Source organism: Macrobrachium nipponense, chromosome 1 (genome assembly GCF_015104395.2).
Source record: "Macrobrachium nipponense isolate FS-2020 chromosome 1, ASM1510439v2, whole genome shotgun sequence".
NCBI lineage: Eukaryota > Metazoa > Arthropoda > Malacostraca > Decapoda > Palaemonidae > Macrobrachium > Macrobrachium nipponense.
Window position 1 is genome coordinate 187,699,424 of NC_087200.1, and position 21,848 is coordinate 187,721,271.

The 21,848-nt window shown below is 46.9% G+C and overlaps 1 protein-coding gene across 2 annotated transcripts in view; it reads left to right on the forward strand.

Moving 5' to 3' along the window:
• The window catches only part of LOC135219935 (Golgi SNAP receptor complex member 2-like), a 107,550-nt gene that overhangs the window by 57,627 nt on the left and 28,075 nt on the right, over window positions 1-21,848 (forward strand). For both annotated transcript variants that reach the window (XM_064257167.1, XM_064257168.1), the window contains exon 2: window positions 5,060-5,370. In XM_064257167.1, the coding sequence (XP_064113237.1) occupies window positions 5,228-5,370 (143 nt within the window). In that variant the 5' untranslated portion in view covers window positions 5,060-5,227. The remainder of the gene's footprint in view (window positions 1-5,059; window positions 5,371-21,848) is intronic.

Sequence of the window (21,848 nt, forward strand, 5' to 3'; positions counted from 1 at the left end):
TTGAGCCTAGCAGCCTCGTGGTGCACTTCATTTACAGCGGACTACTGGGAAGAGATCCGCTCCCACATGCTAGAAGCCAGGAGTCTATTAGGCTCGTGCCTAATAGTGCACTCCTGCAGAACGTGCTTTCGGCAATTCCTCCTAGCTTGGAAGAAGTCGAAAGCATCTGTCTGAACCGTCTGAAGCTGGGATTTGGCCAAGATCTTAAACAGCGGTTCTGTAGCATATGAGGAGAGCAGCCATTTCCGTTATTATCAGGAATTGAGGGACCTGCCAAACCTAGTTCGCGCGTCGAACTCTGCCTGAATCAAGGAATCAGGCAGCCTTGGAAGCTTCTCGCCGAACTGGTCCATGGCGCAGTCCGGTTTGAGCTTGCCAAGCGTGAACGTGGCTGGCAAGTTCTCCCACCAATTCTCCGAAAGCTGGGAAGAGCGGGGAAGTAGACTCCGCCCCTCCCTTAGCTGTGGCATGGGCTCATCCTTGAGGACTGCCTGAAGAGTCCTCTCTACTATTTTCGTGGCGAACGGAAGAGAAGCCTCCTCTTCCGTCGCAAAAATAGTGAAAGGACTCTTATAGGCCTGGAGCTTAGTGTTTGTGCACTCCCAGTCCTCAAGGCAGTGAACCCATTCCCGTTGGGCATGATCCCTACTGTAGAGAAACATCCTCCCTAGAGATCCGTCTTCCCTAGTAAGAGCCGCTACAGTCAGCCTAGCATAGCCGATGAAAGGCTGCGTCAGACCCGGAGGATAAAACTCGAAGTCCTCAATCCTTCGAGTTCCACACTCCGGGATAGAGATCATCCCCATCCTTAAATGGAGCGTAGGCGGCTACTCTCCATGGGTTTCTCCATAGAGAAAGCTGGCAGAGAGTCGTATTGGCGGGAGCTGGAAAATACCAGCACTTGGCACTGGGGAGACTGGAAGAGGGACCTGAGAGAGCCCAAGATACTCGGTCCTCATTCTCTCTAACCCTGTTAGAGAGATCCTGGATGGACTGGCCTGATTGAGACAGAGTGCTCGACAGTTGTGCGAACATCTGCTCAAATCTCGTCCCCATGGGCGGAGACTTGCGAACCAACCATCTCGCCCACCTGTTGCATCACCACTGCTGGAGAAAGCCAGTGGGATCAAAAGGTGCTGGGTCCCGCTCCTCCCACCGGCGTTGCCGGAGTGGATGCGGTGGAGGCAGGAGGAATTGCATTGGGCTCGGCGGGAGCGTGAGCCTTCTCCTTATAAGCCTTGCTTCTAGAGCTCTTCGAGTAAGAAGAGCTCGGCTTGGCCTTCACCGCGTCAGCGTAAGAAAAGTCGAAGACTTCCTAGCCGAAGAAGACGAAGACGACTTCTTAGAAGTCGTCTTAGATAGAGTCTTCGGTTCTCTCTGTCCCTTCACCTTTGGGGGTACAGAGAGAGCGGGAGAGCGGGTAGGGATCTCAGATCCCACAAAGCCTTGGAAAGAAGCGCTCGAAGAAGGGACAGGAGAAGATCCAGGAACACCCAAGGAAAGACCTTGGGCGCCCGACACACCTACCTCAACCAACAAATCCTCTGCCCCTACCGCCATAGGCTCGATATTTAGGTCCAGTGCAGCGACGTCCGGGACCGACTCCTGTGAAGCTACGACCCCTGAAAGATTGCTGAAGATCTTGCTGGATGGAGGCTATGAGAGGGGCTGCGGACAAGGGGTCAACATACCCCTGTTGACTTGCCCGCAGGGAAGATCTGGACGGCCAGCTTCTTGTCAAGTATGTACGGCTGGCCTTTGGCGGCGTTCTTCCCGAAGCCGCCCACCCACGCTTTCAGGGTAGCAAGGCGACCTCCCTCACACCAGTAGCCTGAAAGAAGGGCGAGATGAGCTTCTAATGGCGGAATGGGGTTAACAAACTTATGTCTAAGAGTTGTTAGTAAATTGATAAAGAAGCCTATAATCGACTTACCCCCTCCACCAGCTGACTGACTAGGTCATAGCAGATGGCGCAGGCTTCCGGGTGGGGCCAGACGATCATATCGTTGAATGACGTGGGCACATGGAGCGTGAGACCTGCCCAATCATCGTGGCCGCAGGGGTCGTACAACGTCGCGTTGCACGCGGGACCTGACAGTTGGTAGCCTGTAAGCGGAAAGATACATGAGTATCAGGAGAACACTTACAGCCTAACAGTTGCTCCGCTGGTGCCGGAGCGAGAAAGTTAGATTAAACCAGAGCCCCGCCATAATACGTGTGGTAACAAGATTGGTTGGTTGTCCTAGGCTATTGCTCCGCTGACGGCGGGGACAAGAGATAGAATCCAACCAGGAGTGGTGGTAAAAGGAAACCACGACGAAAAATGGCGGGGATGGTAAACAAATGAATAATAAAATTAAACAAATCATCGTAAAATTAGGGTATATCCTTAAAATATCAATAATATCAAACCTTTCTCCACCCGTCTCTACTAGAAGACGTGCGCGGGTAAGAAGCAAGCTCCCTTCCGTAGCGGGGGAGAGATGTAAGGATATAGTAGGCAAGCAACCGACCACATAGTAGTGACCACCCCGCCCGCTGGCGGAGCCAGTAATCTATAACCAAAGGTGCCCCGGCTGCGACGGAAGGCTCCGTTCGTTATAGAAAGGGAAGGTGGCTGAGCAACTGGGGAAGGGGGGGAGGGTCTCGGCGTAACACGGCGGGAGAGAGAGAGGGGGGGGGGGTTGGCCTACTCCTCCCCGTCTCAACAACTACCCGCTCGGAGACCCGGTACCCTATGAGTGGTCGCCCTATACCCCCCGCTGGGAGGAACCCCTGGCCACCTCAGAGAGGGAGGAGGAAGGCAAACTGAGGTTGTCATGACAACCAAGGGGTCCCCCAGCGCCTCCCTATACCTGGTAGGGAGGGGAAGGGGAAGGGTAAGGTGCGATGGAACACGTGACCGCAAGTGGCCTAAGCCGCGAGCAACACAACCGTGGGAGGGCCACGTGAACCAGGCTGTACCAAACCATGGGACATGCACCTAGGCTAGCCTAACACCCTAAATAGAATAAAATTACATCGTAAAGATGGAAAAGACACTTTTAGTAGAAGAAAAAGAAGCCCAGGAGGAGGCAAACTGTTCCGAGGAACAGAAGCCTACTCGGAGCCAGCGATAGCCGATGAAGAGCAAGAGCCGGGATGCTGGGCTGGAACAATAATAATAGCCCTAAATACCAAACTAAGAGAAATGGTAAAGGGGCTAATCTAGCTTAAACTCGATGTAAAAAACGATGAACGTAATATAGTAAGCCCATAAGTATAAGAACGTTCCCAGTATGGAGGACCGGGAATTCTTACGAGGCAGCATGGCGCCGCCACGAGACAACCGGGAGGAAACCGTATATGACCTATTAGAAGGAAAATACTGGTTCCCGGAAGACAAAAATATAGTAAAACATTACTTATGAGGCACTTAACTTAGCCGTTGCGATGGCAGAACGTTCCATAGCGAAGATGATAAGAAAATCCCGTAAAAGGCACAAGCACAGAGAAAAATGCGTCTCAACGCTAGCGCTAATGATTAAGGATGTCCGCTAGGGGCGCTGCTGTCCGTGGCGTCCTCTAGTAGTAGTAGTAGCGGCTGCATCGCCCGTTGGTATCAGCTCTCTCTTGTGGGGATTCTGATTGGTTTTGGAAGTTCTAATTGGTGAATGTCTCGTGGTAGTGTTCCCACTCGCCCCTATTACCATACCGACACTTCTTTTTAAGAGTGAGCGAGTCAGTTTTACTGACATTTTCTTAATTTTGTTTTTCTCTGATAATTTTAGATTAATTTACCTAGAAAGTATGATATTAAGGATCCTTTCATAGGCCGACACGAGCTGAGCCCAGAAATAAAAGTTGATTTCTCTCTTGGGAGTACTGTGTGCCCAGAGGAAACAAAATCACCCATTCTGAAAAGTAAAGAAACTATTAAACCTGCAGATGTTATCCAACAAAGGAGTCAAAACTGTGGCTAAGTATAATTCTTAAACTCTTTAAGTAAGAAAATTGTTATTGATCCTCAGTTATGAAAAATAGCGAGTGGTAGTGTCACCAAGGCCATGATTTGTGAAAAAAGCTAAAGGTAAAATGAAGTTACTTTATATAATATGTAAGTATATTTAACCTTAGTACAGTGGGCCCCTGTATGTTCATGTTGTCCGGATTCGCGGACTCAACACATTCGCAGATCTCTCTCTCGACCATATCTACCCATTATTTGCGGGAAATTTGCTTATTTGCAGTATTTTTCTATGAGAAATATCCACAAATTCCTGGGTTTTTTATCAATTTGATCATAAAATGCCCATTTTGTGATAAAACTATTAAAAAAACCAGGTATAACAATTTTTAGTCGGTTTTCTTGAGTTTTAACTAACAAAATAGGCTGTTTTCAGCGTTTTTATAGAGGTTCCAACTGTTCACTAATTCTAACTATTTGCGGGGGAGTCTGGTATGCATCCCCCGTGAATACAGGGGGATCACTATTGTTTTTTTATGATTAGGTTGTAAAAGTAAAATACAAGCCCGTCATTGGATATTGGCATTTTGTAGCTTGGTCTAGTGCTAATTAATGCACTTTACATTAGTATTCTGTATGAGAAAAATTTTCTGTACTCACTGTGCCTTCTGGAACCAGTTAATGATGAGGTACATAGTAGGCTGAGATGCTGCATAATAAGAAGCCTTGGAGTCATTGTCACCTAAAGTAGTGTTTAGTATTTTGAACTGTCAGAATATTTAGAACAAGCAATGAAGTGAATACATATGGAGTGAGAACCTAATTTGTGAAGTTTTAATTTTGCTGGTGTTAGCCTCATAACATGCTTGTCTACACCTCTTCCTGATCCAGTCCAGATTTCCCATAGTAATATAATTACAGATTGTACTTGAATCAGAAAGTGTTCGGTCTTTTAATCAGTGACCTTATTGGGTACCCTTTTTTCTGTATGTTCCCATGTATGTAGGAATAACCATTCTTCTATGTATGCTATGGTTATTTACTACCATACACCGTTTGTTGTACAGATTATGAATTTCACCTTCATTAATAATTTATTTTTTGTTTTTCCAGATAATTTCTTCATCAGATGTGTGGAACATGAAATTAAGATAATCATGTGTTTGTTTCTTATTAACTACTTGACTGTTGAGGAGTCATAATTTCTGCATATTGGAGGTGTAGAATTTGGCATCGAATGTTGTAAAGCCACTGAATATAAGTCAGCATAAATAAATCAAAATGGAGGCCTTGTACCATCAAACGAATAGACTTCTTCAGGAAGTAACAACAAATGACCTTACCAGAATAGAGAGAACTCCTGGGCAAGAGGAATACAATGCTATTGAAGTAGCAGTAACAGAGAAACTCAACCAGATAAGAGGGTAAGTGAGGAGCTGTTGATTTACTGAGGCTTGAGGTATTTGTTTTAAATTTACTGAATTAGTCATAAGATTTTAAGAGTTCTTAGGATTTTATAAGGTGCAGCATACATACTGAAAATTTAAATTTTATATAAGTAACTTACCAAGTAACAACATAGCTATAATTTTTTATTTTCATACAATCAACTTACCTGTCAGATATATACATAGCTAAGACTCCGTCGTCCCCGACAGAAATTCAAATTTCGCGCCACTCGCTACAGGTAGGTCAGGTGATCTACCGGCCTGCCCTGGGTGGCAGGACTAGGAACCATCCCCGTTTTCTATCATATTTTCTCTGTCGCCGGTGGTATCAACATTGTTGCTATTACCTCCTGACTTAGATTCATATTTCATCCTTTGTCATCGTTTCTCGGCTTTTTGGTGACGTATCTGGATCGTGTTTTGGCATTCGCTACTGTGGACTGTTTTTGGAATTACTCTTTTGGAATTTTCTCAGTATGTCTGATTCAATGTGAGTGTGAGAATGTGTGTGAATGTAGGCTGCAGGGTGAGGATACCGAAAGCTCGGTTGATCCTCACCACTGTATGCCGTAAATGTAGGGGGTTTCAGTGTTCTGCTAATAATACTTGTAAGGATGCGAGGGATTAAATGCAGAAGAGTGGAAGACTTTGACTTCTTATTTGAAGAAGTTAGAGAGGGATAGGGTTAGACGTCTGAAAGGTGTGAGTTCAAGGCCTATTGAGCCTTTCACGGATAATTCTAATCCTACTGATTTAGATTCTCCCTATGTATCTCAATTCTCAGAGTGCTCTTTCGGATTCGGACCCTCGGAAATCGCCACAATCTGAAAGCTACAATTAGAGACATGAAGTCCAAGATGGCTGACTTCCAAGGTAAGGCTAGTGAAAGTGAGCATTACAGTGAAGTGAGTTCTCCCAGTGTTGTGGAGGGGGCGTTTGATCGTCCCTGCGACGCTCCCAGGCCTAGACCTCTTCCAAGCTCCCATGCCCAGAGGAGAAGGAAAGTCGAAAGCCTTAAGGAGGTCGTGGGGAATCCCCAACGGTCAGAACGTCCCTTCAGCTAGCTCTGCTTCGTGGCAGGCAGCTCAAGGGCGCTATAGGAAAAGCGTCCTTCGTGAGTGTTTCTCGTCCTCTCCCTCTCCCTCACCTAAACGAGGGTGGAAGGAGTCGAACTTGTCGAGACCGCTGAAGCGTCATATGAAAGAACCTGAAATAGATTCGAGCCCAGAGCGCTTCTCAGATGACGCTCCCTCTTCTATTAAGAAGGCGAAGGTGGCGTCAGCGTCACCTGACGAGTACGCAGAAGTACCCTTTCCTTCTTCTCCCCCGAGTGATGACGAAAGGCGTCATGCAGTGGACGTGGGAGAAGCGTCAAGGAGAATAATTATGGCAGTTCAAGAGCAAACTGTCCTCTCTAGTGGGAGTTTTAGCGCCTCATAGGAAGGACGTGGCGCGTTCCAATTAAGAAGTCTCGTCCTCTCTCACCTGCTAAACGAGAAGCGTCATGCAGACGTGAAGCTGCTAAACATCTTACAGAAGCTTCGGGTTCGAGAACGAGAACGGTTGCTTACGAAAGTTTCGTAACGCCAGAGAGACGTAAGACGTCTTTTAGACATGAAGCGTCATTGAAAACTGATCATGACGTGACGCTCCGACCAATATTGTGACGCCAAGTAGGACGCCTTTGGAGAGCGGAGCGTCTTCCAGGCGCGAAGCGTCATCAAGACGTCAGCAGACAAGTAAGCGAGAGAGACGTCAGCCAGGACGCTTGGCGGACGGGAAGCGTCATTCAAGCGGGAAGCGTCTTCTAATTTCAAGAGAAGCCTGAACTTGTGGCGCCTTCCAAGGCTATTAAAGCGGGAAAGAGGAAAGATTATCATTCCCTTAGCCCCTCTCCTATTAGGAGTTTGTCTCCTCCAGAAGAGGAACGTACGGAAAAGGAGAGCGGAGACTCATGTAGATCCTGAGTTGGAAGAAAACTCGGATGATGAATATCAGGGAAGAGAAGGACTGTCGAACTATAAGGTTTTGACTGCCTTGCTTCTTGAGGGAGTATGGAGACGAGTTTGACTCCTGCCGCTCCTCCTTCTCCGCGCTCTCTCTTTTCGAGTGCTAAGACGAAGAAGCCTTCGTCTTTTCTCAAAATGAAAGCCCACCATTTCGATGAGAGGGCCTTACAATCCTTAGACTCATGGATGAAGTCTAAGAAAGACTTAGTGAGAACAGTCTTCTGCATGCCTCCAGCAAGATTAGCTGGTAAAGAGGCATTTGGTATCAGACGGGAGAGAATATGGGTATTGCTCTCCTTCTACATCGGAAGCAGATTTTTCGACCTTAGTTGACGCTTCACGTCGACAAGGTCTCAATTCGGCACGAATTACGTGGGAATTTCTGAACTGGACCATCCTCCTCAAGGGACTCTTTCATGTATTGGAAGTCTTCAACTTCTTAGATTGGTCCATTGGGGTGATGTCCAAGAAAGCCCATGATTCGGAAGGAATCGAACCTGAAGCCTGTATGCATTGTCTTGTATTGACAAAGCGGTACAGGATGGATCTTTTGAAATCTCCTCATTATTTGGAGCAGGTCTTCTAAAGAAAAGGACTGTATATGGCGCCTTCTTAACCAAGGCAGTCTCACACGCTCAGAGGGCAGCTCTACTGTATTCGCCTCTATCTGACTTTTTGTTCCCTTCTCAGTTAGTGAAGGACATTGCGCATTCTTTAACTGAGAAGGCGACTCAGGATCTTCTGACGCAATCAGCAAGGAAGAAGAAACCTGTTTCTGGATCTGACAAGAAAGGACCTAGTACATCTGTTCAGCCCTTTCGAGGTGCTCCGACCTCCAGACCTCCCGCAAGAAGGAAGGCTCCGGAGAAGAGAGGTAGGTCTGCCTTTCGTCCCTTTAAAAAGGGAAAATGAAGATTCTCTCCTCCAAGCACCAGTAGGTGCCAGGCTCCTGGGATTTGTGGAGGCCTGGACACTGATAAACGCAGACGCGTCTTCATTGGCTATCATAAGGAAGGGATATCGTATCCCTTTCCTGAACACTCCTCCCCTAACGTCAATACCAAGGGTAACTATCAGCCAAGTACAAGGATCCTGTGCTGAGGGATACTCTTCGATCGATGGTGGAACAAATGTGGGACAAGAGAGCGATAGAACTAGTACTGGATCAAAACTCCCCGGGGTTTTACAATCGCCTTTTTCTGGTTGCGAAAGCCTCGGGAGGCTGGAGACCAGTACTGGACGTCAGCTCTCTGAACAAATTGTTCAGAAGGAGAAGTTCTCCATGGAGACTTCTGCTTCAGTCCTAGCGTCATTACGACAAGGAGATTGGATGGTGTCTCTAGATCTCCAGGACGCCTACTTTCACGTCCCGATCCACCCTTCATCGAAGAAAGTACCTCCGTTTCATGACGGGGGGAAGGATCTTTCAGTTCAGAGCCTTGTGTTTCGGCCTGTCCACAGCTCCTCAGGTCTTCACAAGCCTGATGAAGAATGTGGCGATTTGGTTTCTTCACCTCAAAGGAGTAAATATCTCTCTGTATCTGGACGACTGGCTCATCAGGGCCAGATCAGAGAGACAGTGCTTGGAGGACCTAAAGTTAACTCTAGATTTGATCAAAGCGTGGGATTGCTCGTGAACCCGAGAGTCTCAGCTGACCCCAGACAGGACCTAGTCTATCTGGGGATTCGGATGGATTCTCGGGGTTTTCGAGTATTTCCTTCGCAAGAGAGAATCGCAAAAGGTTTTGCGGATAGTCTCTCTCTTCTTAGGGAAGGAACATACTTGGCGAGGGAATGGTTGAGCCTTCTAGGGACCCTTTCCTCGCTCGAACAGTTCGTCCTCTAGGAAGACTTCATTTACGTCCGCTTCAATTCTTCCTCAAGAAGTCTTGGAGCTGGAAAACCGGACAACTTTCGGACGTTTTTCCCATTCCAGTGGAGATAAAATCGCACCTGGAGTGGTGTTGCCCCCTCTGGAAGAGAACAAAGGGATCTCTCTAAGAACACAGAACCCAGACCTAGTGTTTGTACTCCGACGCGTCGGAGAAAGGTTGGGGAGCGACATTAGGCTCAGAAGAGGTGTCAGGCACCTGGGAACCAGCACAGGTGACTTGGCACATAAACTGCAAAGAGCTCTTCGCCGTGCATCTGGCTTTGAAGAGCCTAGAACCTCTGGTGTCAAACAAAGTAGTGCAAGTAAACGTGGACAACACCACCGCACTTGCCTACATTCGGAAACAGGGAGGGACTCACTCCTCGTTCCTTTACGAACTGACGAGAGACCTATTGCTTTGGACGTCTCAAAGGAACATCTCCCTGCTGACAAGGTTCGTACAGGGAGTAAAGAATGTGAGGGCAGACAGACTCAGCAGGAGGAACCAGGTCCTTCATACAGAGTGGACCCTACACGAGGAAGTGTGTCTAGATCTCTGGTCACTGTGGGGGACTCCTCATGTGGATCTCTTCGCAACATTCATTTCCAAAAGGCTGCCAGTCTTTTGCTCGGTCCGTGGAAGATCCAAGAGCTCTTATGGTAGACGCCTTCCTGCTAAATTGGTCTCGAGTAGACGTATATGCTTTTTCCCCATTCAAAATCCTGGGATTAGTAATGAAAAAGTTTGTGCGTCAAAGGAGACGAGGATGGACGTTAATAGCCCCCCTTTTGGCCGGCCCAGGATTGGTTCACAGAGGTGGTAGAGTGGATCGTAGACTTTCCAAGATCCCTACCAAGAAGGACGGATCTTCTCAGACAACCACACTTCAAGAGGTACCATCAAAACCTCCCCGCTCTCGCTCTGACTGCCTTTCGACTATCGAAAGACTTGTCAGAGCGAGAGGCTTTTCTCGCGAAGTGGCAAGCGCGATCGCGAGAGCACGCAGAACCTCCACTACGAAAGTATACCAATCGAAGTGGGAGGTATTTAGAAGGTGGTGTAGATCCAAGAAGTTGTCCTCCTCCACTACCTCTATAGCGGAATTGCTGATTTCCTGCTATTCCTGAGAGAAAAATCTATCTAGCCGTATCCACAATAAAGGGATACAGAAGTATGCTCTCGGCTGTATTCAGGAATAGAGGATTGGATCTGGCAGATAATAAAGATCTCCACGATCTCATAAGGTCTTTTGAGACTTCAAAGTCGAAGGAACCAGTACCTCCGAACTGGAACCTAGACGTAGTCCTCAAGTTTCTGTCATCGGAAAGATTCGAACCTCCTCATCTGGCATCGTTTAGAGACATCACCGAAAAAGGGATTTTGGACGTAAGGAAAAATCTATTTCATGGGCGATTGGCTCGTGTCGCCAGCGAAATATCCTTTAATCTATTATTCTAGGGTAAATGTACTAACACATACCAGAGAATAAAATAAATAAAGAAAAAAGGTCAGTATAACTGACTCGCTCACCCTCCAAGAGGGTGTCGGTATGAACACTATGGCGAGTGAGACCACTACCACGAGCCAAATGCCAAATAGAAATCTCCCACTACAAAATCCCTCCAAGAGGGGAGCCAGACCACAGAGTGGGGCAGCAAGTACTACTACTACTCCATCCCATGCTGCCGACTGCTGCGCCTCTGGTGGCCACCCTGAAGTTAGCAGACAATCTTGGGCGAAGGGATGGGTAGGGCGGGATTTCGCTGGCGACACGAGCCAATCGCCAGAAATAGATTTTTCCTTACGTCAAAATCCCTTTTCTGGCTCAGCTCGTGTCGCTGCGCGAAATCGTTACCCAGAGAAATAGCACAAGATTGTAAACAAAATTAACAAAATAAATTAAAATAGGTCTCAAAATAAAAGATAAAATAAAATTAAAAAGAATATAATTGCTAAAAAGATACATATACACTGATACAAAAAATAGAAATATGCTTAAATTACACTTAATTCTAATAATATTTCTTACTTAAGGTAATTTACTTATATACAGAGGTAAAATGGCTTACATGTATCAAAAAGGTATCTGTGTAAAGCTATATCAAAAATTCCAGAGCAATTAATATAATCAGATGAACAAACAACTCAACAATAATAATATATAAAGGAATGTATATGACTTAATATACACACCCGTAACCATTACAATTAAGATGTATCCCCTAGCATAAAAATAAGGGGATAACATCCATGAGATCAATATCCGTAAACACGTGTGAGTGTCCCTAGCTAAAAAAATAAGGGACACCCACCACATCATCATAAAAGCAGCTAAGACACAAGGTGACTGTAAATGAACAAGGCAGGAATAGACGAACTGTTGGGTGAGGCAGGTAGAAGGAGGACTGGATCTTATACTTAAAGATTAGTTAGAGTCAGGGGAAACTATGTTACCCGCTGCTACTGCTGAAAATTTCAGAGCTTCCAAGGACTTAAGGTAATGACGTTTGAAACACTGTCGGCGATTTCCATCCGGTATACTTTTTCAACTCATCGAAGTTCATATGTTGGAAATAGTTAATTGAGGTGGCTACTGCCCTGACATCATGTGCTTTCGGGAAAGAGTCAGGATTGGCTTGTTTAATGAAGTACACGGATTTGTTGCCTGATGCCTTTAATGGATAAAGTTCCACCTTTTTCCCCCCTCTTAAAGAGGGACCCGATGAGAGATGAGGAGGTCCTGGACAGAAAGGCTCGTGAAGGCTGAAACTGGGCAAAGAGATACATCCTGTGGAAGGGGTAGTACCTTCCAAGGTTCCCACCTCATCAAAGGATCTTCATTCTTTGCTATAAAGCTACGTTCCGGAGAAAGTAGGTACTTCCCCCGTGGGGGGGAGGAATTGGAATATGATACCGGATCTCTGGATAAAGCCGACAGTTCTGAAATTCTTGCTCCTGAAGCCAAGCTTAATAAAAATAGAGTTTTCTTAAGAGCATTATAAACGAGCATGTGTCATTATCGGTTTCTGAAGCCAGTTTTAGAACATCGTTTAAGAACCATGATACTGACGTAGGCCTTACAGAAGGTCTAAGTCTAGCACATGCCTTGGGAATAGACGAGAAGTAGGAATCCGTCAAGTCTATGTTGAATCCAAATTGAAAATATCTTTTTCAAGGCTGACTTGTTTGTCGTAATCGTGCTAGCTGCTAAACCTTTTTCAAATAGGGATCTGAAAAAGGATATAGCTGAATTAATTGTCATGATTCGAATATCTGATTCTCTCAGGAAGATTGCTAACTTTTTGACAGCAGCATCATACTGTCTCAAAGTTGAATCCCTTTTATCGGATTCCAAGAAGAGAATATTCTGAGGGTCAATATTCGCATCTCTTTTTCGCTGCAAACTTCATGAAATCCATAAAGTTAGGGTTTTGAGAATCCTGAGGAAGCGAACACAGTCTTCGTTTGTACTGACTGGGAGAGCCTGGGATTGGGGATCCGAAGAGGATGAAGACCCAGTTCCAGGAATTAGGGATACCAATTGCTCTTCGGCCAGTCTGGGGCTACTAGAGCCACTTGACCCTTGAATGTCCTGAGTTTGTTTAACACTTTCATGAGAAGATTCACTGGAGGAAAGACATAAATCTTCTCCCAGTTGTTCCAGGTCTAGAGCCAGGGCGGTCCGTGGCATAGGCCAGAGGGTCCAGGTTGGGGGCTACATAACACGGGAGTTTGTGGTTCGCTTGAGATGCGAAGAGATCCACCTGTAGACCTGGAACTCTCTGAAGGATCCATTGGAACGAACTGTTGTCCAGTGACCATTCCGACTCTAGGGGCACTGATCGGGATAGAGCATCTGCTATGACGTTTCTCACTCCAGCTATATGAGTGGAGGAGAGATGCCAACTGAACTTGTCTGCCAGGGAGAAGATGGCTACCATGACATGATTTAGATGACGTGACTTGGAGCCTCCTCTGTTTATACAATGTACTACCACTGCGCTGTCCAGGACTAGCTTTAAGTGGGAGTACCTTGGTGGACGTAACCTTTTTAGAGTCCAAGAAACACTGCCATTGCTTCCAGTACGTTTATATGGAACTGACGGAACTGAGGTGACCACGTTCTTGAACCTTTTTGAACTGGGTAATACCCTCCCCAAAACCGCTTAAAGACGCGTCTGTGTGGATGGTGATCCCTGGTGGAGGGAAACTGAAGGGGTACTGACACCGACAAGTTCTTGACTTTCGCCCACAGCCGAAGTCGATTCTTTAGAATCAGAGGGACTGAGGATAATTTGTCCCTGGACCTGACATTTGCTCGTGAGCGCCAGATTCTGGTTAGGTCTTTCAGTTTGGCTTTCATTAGGATGTTCGTCACTGATGCAAACTGGAGTGAACCCAGGATCCTTTCCTGAGTCCTTCTTGACGCCAGTTTGTGACTTAGAAATTGCTTGACTGACTTCGCTATTTCCTTCCTTTTGGTTGATGGAATCGACAGAGTATGGGAGGATAGATTCCATTGAATGCCCAGCCACTGAAAGTTTGACTCTGGAGTGAGTCTTGACTTGGTCCTGTTTATCTTGAAGCCTAGATATTCCAGGAACTGAATCACTTTCAGTGTTGCTCTGTGCATTCCTCAACTGTTGAAGCCCAGATCAACCAATCGTCGAGATACGCTACTACCATAATCCCTTGTGACCTGAGTTGTTGCACTACCACTTCCGCCAGCTTCGTGAACACCCTGGGTGCTACGTTGAGCCCGAAAGGAACTACCTTGAAGGAGAATGTCTGGTCTCCTATCTTGAAGCCCAGATACGGACGGAAGTGTCTTGCAATAGGGATATGATAGTAAGCGTCTGTAAGATCGATAGAGGTGGTGACGGCCCCACGGGGAAGTAACCGGTTCCGCACCTGCGAGATCGTGAGCATCTTGAACTTGTCGCAGCGAATGGCTAAGTTTAAGAAGCGGGACAAGTCTAAGATTACCCTTCTTTTTTGTGAGCCTTTCTTTGGCACGCTGAACAAGCGACCTTGAAATTTTAATCTTTTGACTCTCGCTATAGCTCCTTTCTGAAGGAGATCCTCCGCGTACTCTGTCAATTCCTTGGAAGGAAGTTGACGGAAAGGTCTGGATGGAGGTGGGTTCGCCAACCAGCTCCAACCCAGGCCTTTTGACACAATGCTCTGAGCCCACTTGCTGAAGTTCCACCGGTGGCGAAAGTGAAACAGCCTCCCTCCTACCTGAAGTTCTTCATTGGTTCTGGTAACCTCCTCGGCCTCCTCTGAAGTGTTTTCCCCTATTAAAGGGACCTCCCGATCCTCTCCCACGAAAGGAACGCTTACCTCTGCCTCCCTTACCCGAGCGGTCATACTTCTGTGAAGATTGACTCTCGAAGGCTTGATTGTAAGCTGGAGAGATGGCGTAAGAGGTGGAGGGCTGAGGCTGAGGGGAGATCACGTAAATTGGCTGTGATTGAGCCTTTGAAGTGGAAGGTTGGGCTGTTTGCACTAAGGGAACCGCCGGAACTTGCTGAGGAAAGCGTGGCTCGCTGGTAAGGTTGGAAACGCCTGGGTTTCCTTTGCCCCTTACCTTTAGCTGTTAGATCTTGTCTCCTCTTAGCCGTAAGGCCCCAACGGTCCCTTAAGGCTCTGGTTCAACCTCGTAGCCTCTGACTGGACTTCCTTCACCATGGCTTCTGGGAAGAGATCTGCTCCCCAGATGTTCGACGAGAGTAACCTATTCGGCTCGTGCCGGATGGTTGCTTCTTGTAGGACATGCTTCCTACAATTCGTTCTAGCAGTGGCAAACTCAAACATATCTGACTGTACCGTTTGAGTCATGGGATTTGGTCATAAGTTTGAAAAGAAAAGGCGGCTTGAACCATAGGCTATGGTGGCCACCTCGGTCATAGCCATAGAATTAATCGATCTGGCTAATCGCGATTTGGCGTCAAATTCAGCCTGAATAAGGCTATCTGGGAGCCTGGGCAGCTTTTCACCAAACTGCTCCATAGCACAGTCCGGTTTGAGTTTGCCAGCTGAGAAGGTGTTCGGTAAGTCTTCCCACAATTCTCCGCTGAAGGAAGTAACGGAGATGTGGGATCTGCTTCCTTCAGTTGAGGTATGGGGTCCCCCTTCTGGGCCGCTGGAATGGTAGACCTCGCGATCTTTGTCAGGAAAGGGAGCGGGGTACTCTCATCCATTGTGAAGATGGTAAAGGGACTCTTGAAAGGTTGTATCTTCGTATTAGAACAATCCATGTCCTCTAAACACCTGAGCCATTCTCTCTGAGCCTGGTCTCGTGAATAGAGGACTGTCTCCTTTGGTACCCTATCATCCCGAACCATGGCTGAGGCGGTGAGCCTTGCGTAGCCTATGAACGGGGGCTGGAGGTCTTCCGGGTAGAACTCGAAGTCCTCTATCCTTCGAGTTCCAAATTCCGGTATAGAAATGAGTCCGTCTTGGAAGGGGGCGTATGACGCTACTCTCCATGGGTTGTTCATCGAGAACGGAGGTAGAGAGTCATACGGGGGAAGCTGGGCTCCACCTGTATTGGAAAGTGGAGGAGAGGCTAGAGGAGCTTGGCTCAGTCCGGCTATAATGGAGTCTTGAGAAGTAATCCTATCCGACAACCGAGAGATCATTTGTTCCATGCTACTCTTTAGAGACCCAACCAGGTCGCCCACCTGTTGTAACAGGCCAGCATTGGAGTCCAAAGCCGGAGCTGCTGCGGAGGTGGAGGGGTGGCTCTGAATCGGAACCAAGGGTAGCGGAACTGACGACTCTGCCGGAGTGTGAGATCTCTCTCTGGAGGATTTACTCCTCGAGGACTTAGAGCCGGACCCAGAAGCTTTAGATCTGTCTGCTCCGGGATTCCTAGCCGGAGACTTACGAGAGGAGGATGGCGCCGAAGCCGTCTTCTTAGACGACGACGACGTCTTTGTCAAGGATTTCACTGCTTGACCCTTGACCTTGGGTCTGACCGAAGCGTCAGGAGGAGTATACAATTCATCACCCGTAAAGCCTTGGAAGGATGGAGAGGTTGCAGGAGTAGAAGAAACAGTTACGCCCAAGGGTGACCCTTGGGTGTCCACCTTACCTACCTCGACCAACAGGTCGTCTACACCTACCATAGGTTCTATATTAATATCCAACGTCGCGACTTCCGAGGAGATGTCCTGGTCCTGGTCAGTCAATGAGGCAGCCAGCTGTTGTTGGATGAAGGCGATAGTCGGGGCCGCCTCTACTGGGTCGACGTATCCTGTCGCCTTGCCTCCGGGGAAGATTAGTACCGCCAACCTTTTTTCCAGGATGTAGGGCATACCCTTGGCGGCGTTCTTCCCGAAACCGCCGACCCAGGCCCGCAGGGTTGCCAGTGCGGTATCCCTCACTGCCGGCGCCTGGAAGAGAGGGTATTGATTAGATTTAAGAATCACTTAAAACTAAAACTTAAAGTATAAATTAAACTTATAGGGGCTATAGGGCCCCTTGAATTTTCCTTAAGTTAGAGTGATTGATGAAAACTTAAGCACTATAACAGATGCGGACCAGCTACCGGAGATGGAATACTTACCCCGTCTAAAAGCTGGCTCACCAGATCGTAACATATGGTACACGTCTCATGGTACCAGACCTGGATGTCCCCGTGCGGAGTCGCGCATGGAGCATGGGACCGGCAAACTTCGTGTCCACATGGGTCCTGAAGTGTGGCGGCGCATCCCGGATGCTCACAGTTGGTGGTCTGTAAGTGGAAAGACACATGATATCTTAAAGAATATCACTTACAGGCTAAAGACAGAAGAACTCCGTTGCATGCCGGAGCTCGGAAAAAATTTGGGCATAACCCCTCCCTTAATCGCCTGAATAGGCTATAACCCCGGAGAGATCCGGTGAGACAGGTAAGGGAGGGGGGATGGTTTAAGGTACTTAAGATAAACTTAATAGTTAACCTAATAACACTTAAACCTAAAACTCGAACGTACCGGACTAAGTCCAGTGCGTGGCGGAGTGTTGTAACTCAGCGAGACGGAGAGGTTAGCAGGGACCAACTGTATGTTCCGGTCCACTCTGCTGGACTAGCACCTTTCCGCTGGATGGAGCCAGGACTCCGGTGGTAAAGGAGCCCTAGTAAGGTGGGAAAGAGCGAGAGGGCATACAGGCTCGGGCTAGCAACGGAGCAGCAACGGAGGGGGGAAAGGCCAGTCCCCCCCCCACGTTACCATCCGGCCGGACCGAGAAGCCGGAGAGGTCGAGTCCAGTCTGGGTCTGTCCCGTCCCTCTACTCCCTCCGCCTGGGGGGAGAGAGGGAGGCAGGCTCGGGTATGTGGAGCGAGCATGGGTAGACCGACCCACCCCCCCCCCGACTCTATAGAAGAGCGGGAGGGGGGGGAAGGTGACTGGACAGGCGTCTGGCTGCCTCGTGATCACGTAGTGACCACGGGGCGGTAAGAACAAAACAAAGACAACTAAGCCTAGGACAAACCAACTGATCAGAGAGATGCTATCGGGAAGCAACCGAACTGATGAGCGGTAGCATATAGGCCCACTGGACCATAACCAACTGATCAGAGAGATGCTATAGGGAAGCAACCGAACTGATGAGCGGTAGCGTATAGGCTCAATGAGCCATGACCTAGGCTAAGCAAGCCAGACGCCTAACTAACCTAAACAATATCAAATAAATAATTCAAATGAATAATAATGAAAGAAAGAAAACAATATAGTAGGAGAAAAAAATCCAGGAGTGTACGACATAACCCGAAGGCAAGTCTACCCCAACAACGCTAGTCGGGCCGATACTAAGAGCCGTGGCTAGGGTCTGGATAGAAGGAGCCTACATAAGGTAAAAGACATGCATGCATGACAAACCCGTGTAGACCGTACCCTAAGTAAGCGGATAATTAAAATAGAGCGTACATAAATAAGGGATGTTCTGGGTATGGGTGACCAAGAACGAACCCACCACGAGGCAGAACCATGCTGCCATGCTTCCGACCTAGAGTTCGTATTTATACCTAAAAAACGGCAAATACGGGCTCAGGGCCGGAAAAAACCAACTAACAATAAATACTGAGTACTTAACTTAGCTGCTGCGATGGCTGCACGCTCCATGGTAAATAAATCCAACGAAAGGGCACAAAAAACACAGAGAGAAAAAATGGCACGTGTGAATCGTGTGCGCTAACTGAAAAGGAATGGCCACCAAGGACCAGCAGTCGGCAGCATGGGATGGAGTAGTAGTAGTACTTGCTGCCCACTCTGTGGGTCGGCTCCCCTCTTGGAGGGATTTTGTAGTGGGAGATTTCTATTGGCATTTGGCTCGTGGTAGTGGTCTCTCGCAATTAGTGTTCATACCGACACCCCCCCCTCTGGAGGGTGAGCGAGTCAGTTTATACTGAACTTTTTCTTTATTTATTTATTCTCTGGTATGTGTTAGTACATTTACCCTAGAAATAATAGATTAAAGGATATTTCGCGCAGCGACACGAGCTGAGCCCAGAAAATGCCTATTCCTATTATCTTTAGCTACGGCAAAGAGAATTAGTGAATTACATGCTCTGCAGGATAAAGTAGGATTCAAGGGAGACTCAGCTATTTGCTCGTTTAAGACCCTGTAGCGAAAAACGAGAATCCCACGAATCCCTGGCCTAAGTCATTCGAAGTCAAAGGCATGTCGAGTCTCGTAGGCAGAGAAGCAGAGAGGTCTCTATGCCCTGTTAGGAAGCTCTGAAGTTCTACCTTCAGAGAAAGCATCAGATGGGAGGCTCTAGACAAGGTCTTTGGTGCGCGGTAAAAGACCCCACAAGACTGATGTCCAAGAATGCGCTGGCATTCTTTGTAAGAAACGTCATTACAGACGCTCATAAGGTCTGTCCTGACGAACATTGTTACAAACTGTGAGAGTAAAAAGCTCATGAAGTGAGAGCTGTAGCGACGTCTCTCTCGTTTCATAAGAATATGTCGCTTAAAAAACATCATAGATACGACATTTTGGAGATGCAACTCAGTATTTGCATCTCATTACTTGAAAGACGTTCGTGTGACATATGAGAAGTGTTTTTTCTCTAGGTCCTTTCGTATCGGCGGATACGATTCTGGGTACGGGAGCCGACACCAATCCTTAAATGTATATACTTTTCTTCTTTTTGGATATGGTCTGGAGTCTCTTCGAACAATGGAGGACTTGGTTTAGCACGGGCGGCCGTCTATGTTGTTCAGTAAGAGAATCTTGTCATATCAATAGATGAGTATAAATTTTTTTTTTTTTGAAAATTATGTATGTGTGCGTAGTGGTTTTGAGTTACGGTTGTTGTGACGAGTTCGGGGATAACTCGGAACAATCCTTAGTTCTAACATATGGTTAGGATCAGGTGGTCGGGATTGGTTGTGTGCTCCTTCATAAGGTGTATTGTCATATAAGTGGATCAGCACCCATTGACAAAGTCCTTTTAGGCTCTCCGAGTAAGCGGATAAGACCCCATCGGCAGACCACAAGAACTCTTGGCCATAGATCATATATCTCGCTAAAGTTTCTTGAGGTGATGCAGACTACTGGGCAAACACCCACGAAGTCTACCACCTATCAGGTAGGAACCAAGGTTTTATTTATACCTACAACATATGTTGTTTACCTGTCTATTCCATATAGTAGCTGTCTCTTACCCTCCACCGAAGGGTGCCAATCAGCTATGTATATATCTGACAGGTAAGTTGATTGTATGAAAATGATATTGTTATTATACAATAAAGTTTCATACATACTTACCTGGCAGATATATACAATTAAAGGCCCACCCACCAGCCTCCCCGCAGGAGACAGGTGGAAGAGAGAAAATATGATAGAAAACGGGATGGTTCCTAGTCCTGCCGCCCAGGGCAGGCAGGTAGATCACCTGACCTACCTGTAGCGAGTGGCGCGAAATTTGAATTTCTGTCTGGGACGACGGAGTCTTAGCTATGTATATATCTGCCAGGTAAGTATGTATGAAACCTTTATTGTATAATAACAATATCCATTTTGCAGCAGCTTAGATTTGAAAATTCGCAGTAGTGATTTTTGTTTTTGGTGTCGGTAACTGCCCTGCCCACTTTCGGGAAGAATAGGTACCATGTAGCTCAAGAGCTCAATTAATTTTTGCTGCCCAACGACTGCACATCAATTATTTGGTCAGCTGTGGTTTGGAAATTCTTTCACCAGATGGTTGTTTTTCCACACCGTGTTTGGTGAAGTACCCTTTGAGTTTGGTAGCTTTCTTGCTAATTACTATATTAGCCTTTTTTACATGATTACTGATTGTGACTTAAAATGTCTGAATCCAGTTCATCTAGAATTTGGCTTTGCAGTAAAGGCTGCAATACCAGGATTACCTCCATTAAATATGACTCTCACTCTATTTGTTGCCAGTATAGGGGACAAAATTATTCTGTTAACCTCAGATGTGATGAATGTAAAGACTGGGATCGTGGGAAGTTTAGGAATTTATGTAATGATCCAGACAAGTTACAGAAAAATATACAGAGAAGGGCGGCTACTAAAGCCGAAGCTGAAGGGTCTGTTAGCCAGAGCTCTCCTTTTATTCCTGCTCCTTCGACACCTGTGACGAATTTCTCACCTATTAACAGCCCTCCTACTTTTCCTGTAACGCCTTTACGTAGCTTCCAACCTTCTGATCCCAATACCACTGCCAGTTTAGGAGGTAGGATGGATCATAAAATCAATTTGTTAGTTGGTACTGTTGCCCAAATTGGGACTTCTGTTAAATGCCTTATAGATAAAATCAGTGCAAGTGAAGGTGCAAGTGCAGTGAAGGTGGTTACTCGTCCCCTCAATGCTCTTGAACTACGGTCACTTTCAAACTCTCCTACACCTGTGAGGAGGCAAACTGGAGATCTGTGTGAGGTATGTGGGGTTTGCACACAGGTAGTTGCCACCTCAGCCAAACCTGTTGTTCATGGATCCCAGGTATCGAAGAAGAACCAATGGAAAGGTGTCCAACTCGGTGTTCGTGCGCTCTCATAAAGCGGCTCTGATTCTAGTGGTAGTAAGGCGATTCAAGAGATCTTCAAGGCCGCTGAAAGGGCAGTCTCTTTTGCTGATTGTCACTCTCCTCTTCCATGTAAGAGATCTAAGGATTGGGATCGTAGTCCCGAACCTTCATGTAGTTTTTGGGAAATTCCCAACCGTGCTTCACCTGTGATTTCTAAGTCGGATCACCGTTATGCAGTGCCCAAATGGTCTTCCAAGAATCTCTTGTGGGAAACAGAGAGATCCAAGTGTGCTGTGGAATCTAATGGATCCAAAGGTATTATGTTATCAGGAAGATGCATACCAGATGGATCCAAGCGTACAATGGGATCTTATGGATCTAAGTATTAATAAACAATTACCTTAATATAATTTATCTAGCCCTAAATCCCCAAAAACCGCACCAAAATTTACCACATTGGCAACCCTGTTACCTCCTATTCTGTCCGCCAGTTGGCAACACTGTCGTTGACAGATACGAAAACCTTCCCTCAAATCAGTTGTTAACGAGCGCCCGTGTTGTTTACATCACGGCCGCTCTTTATA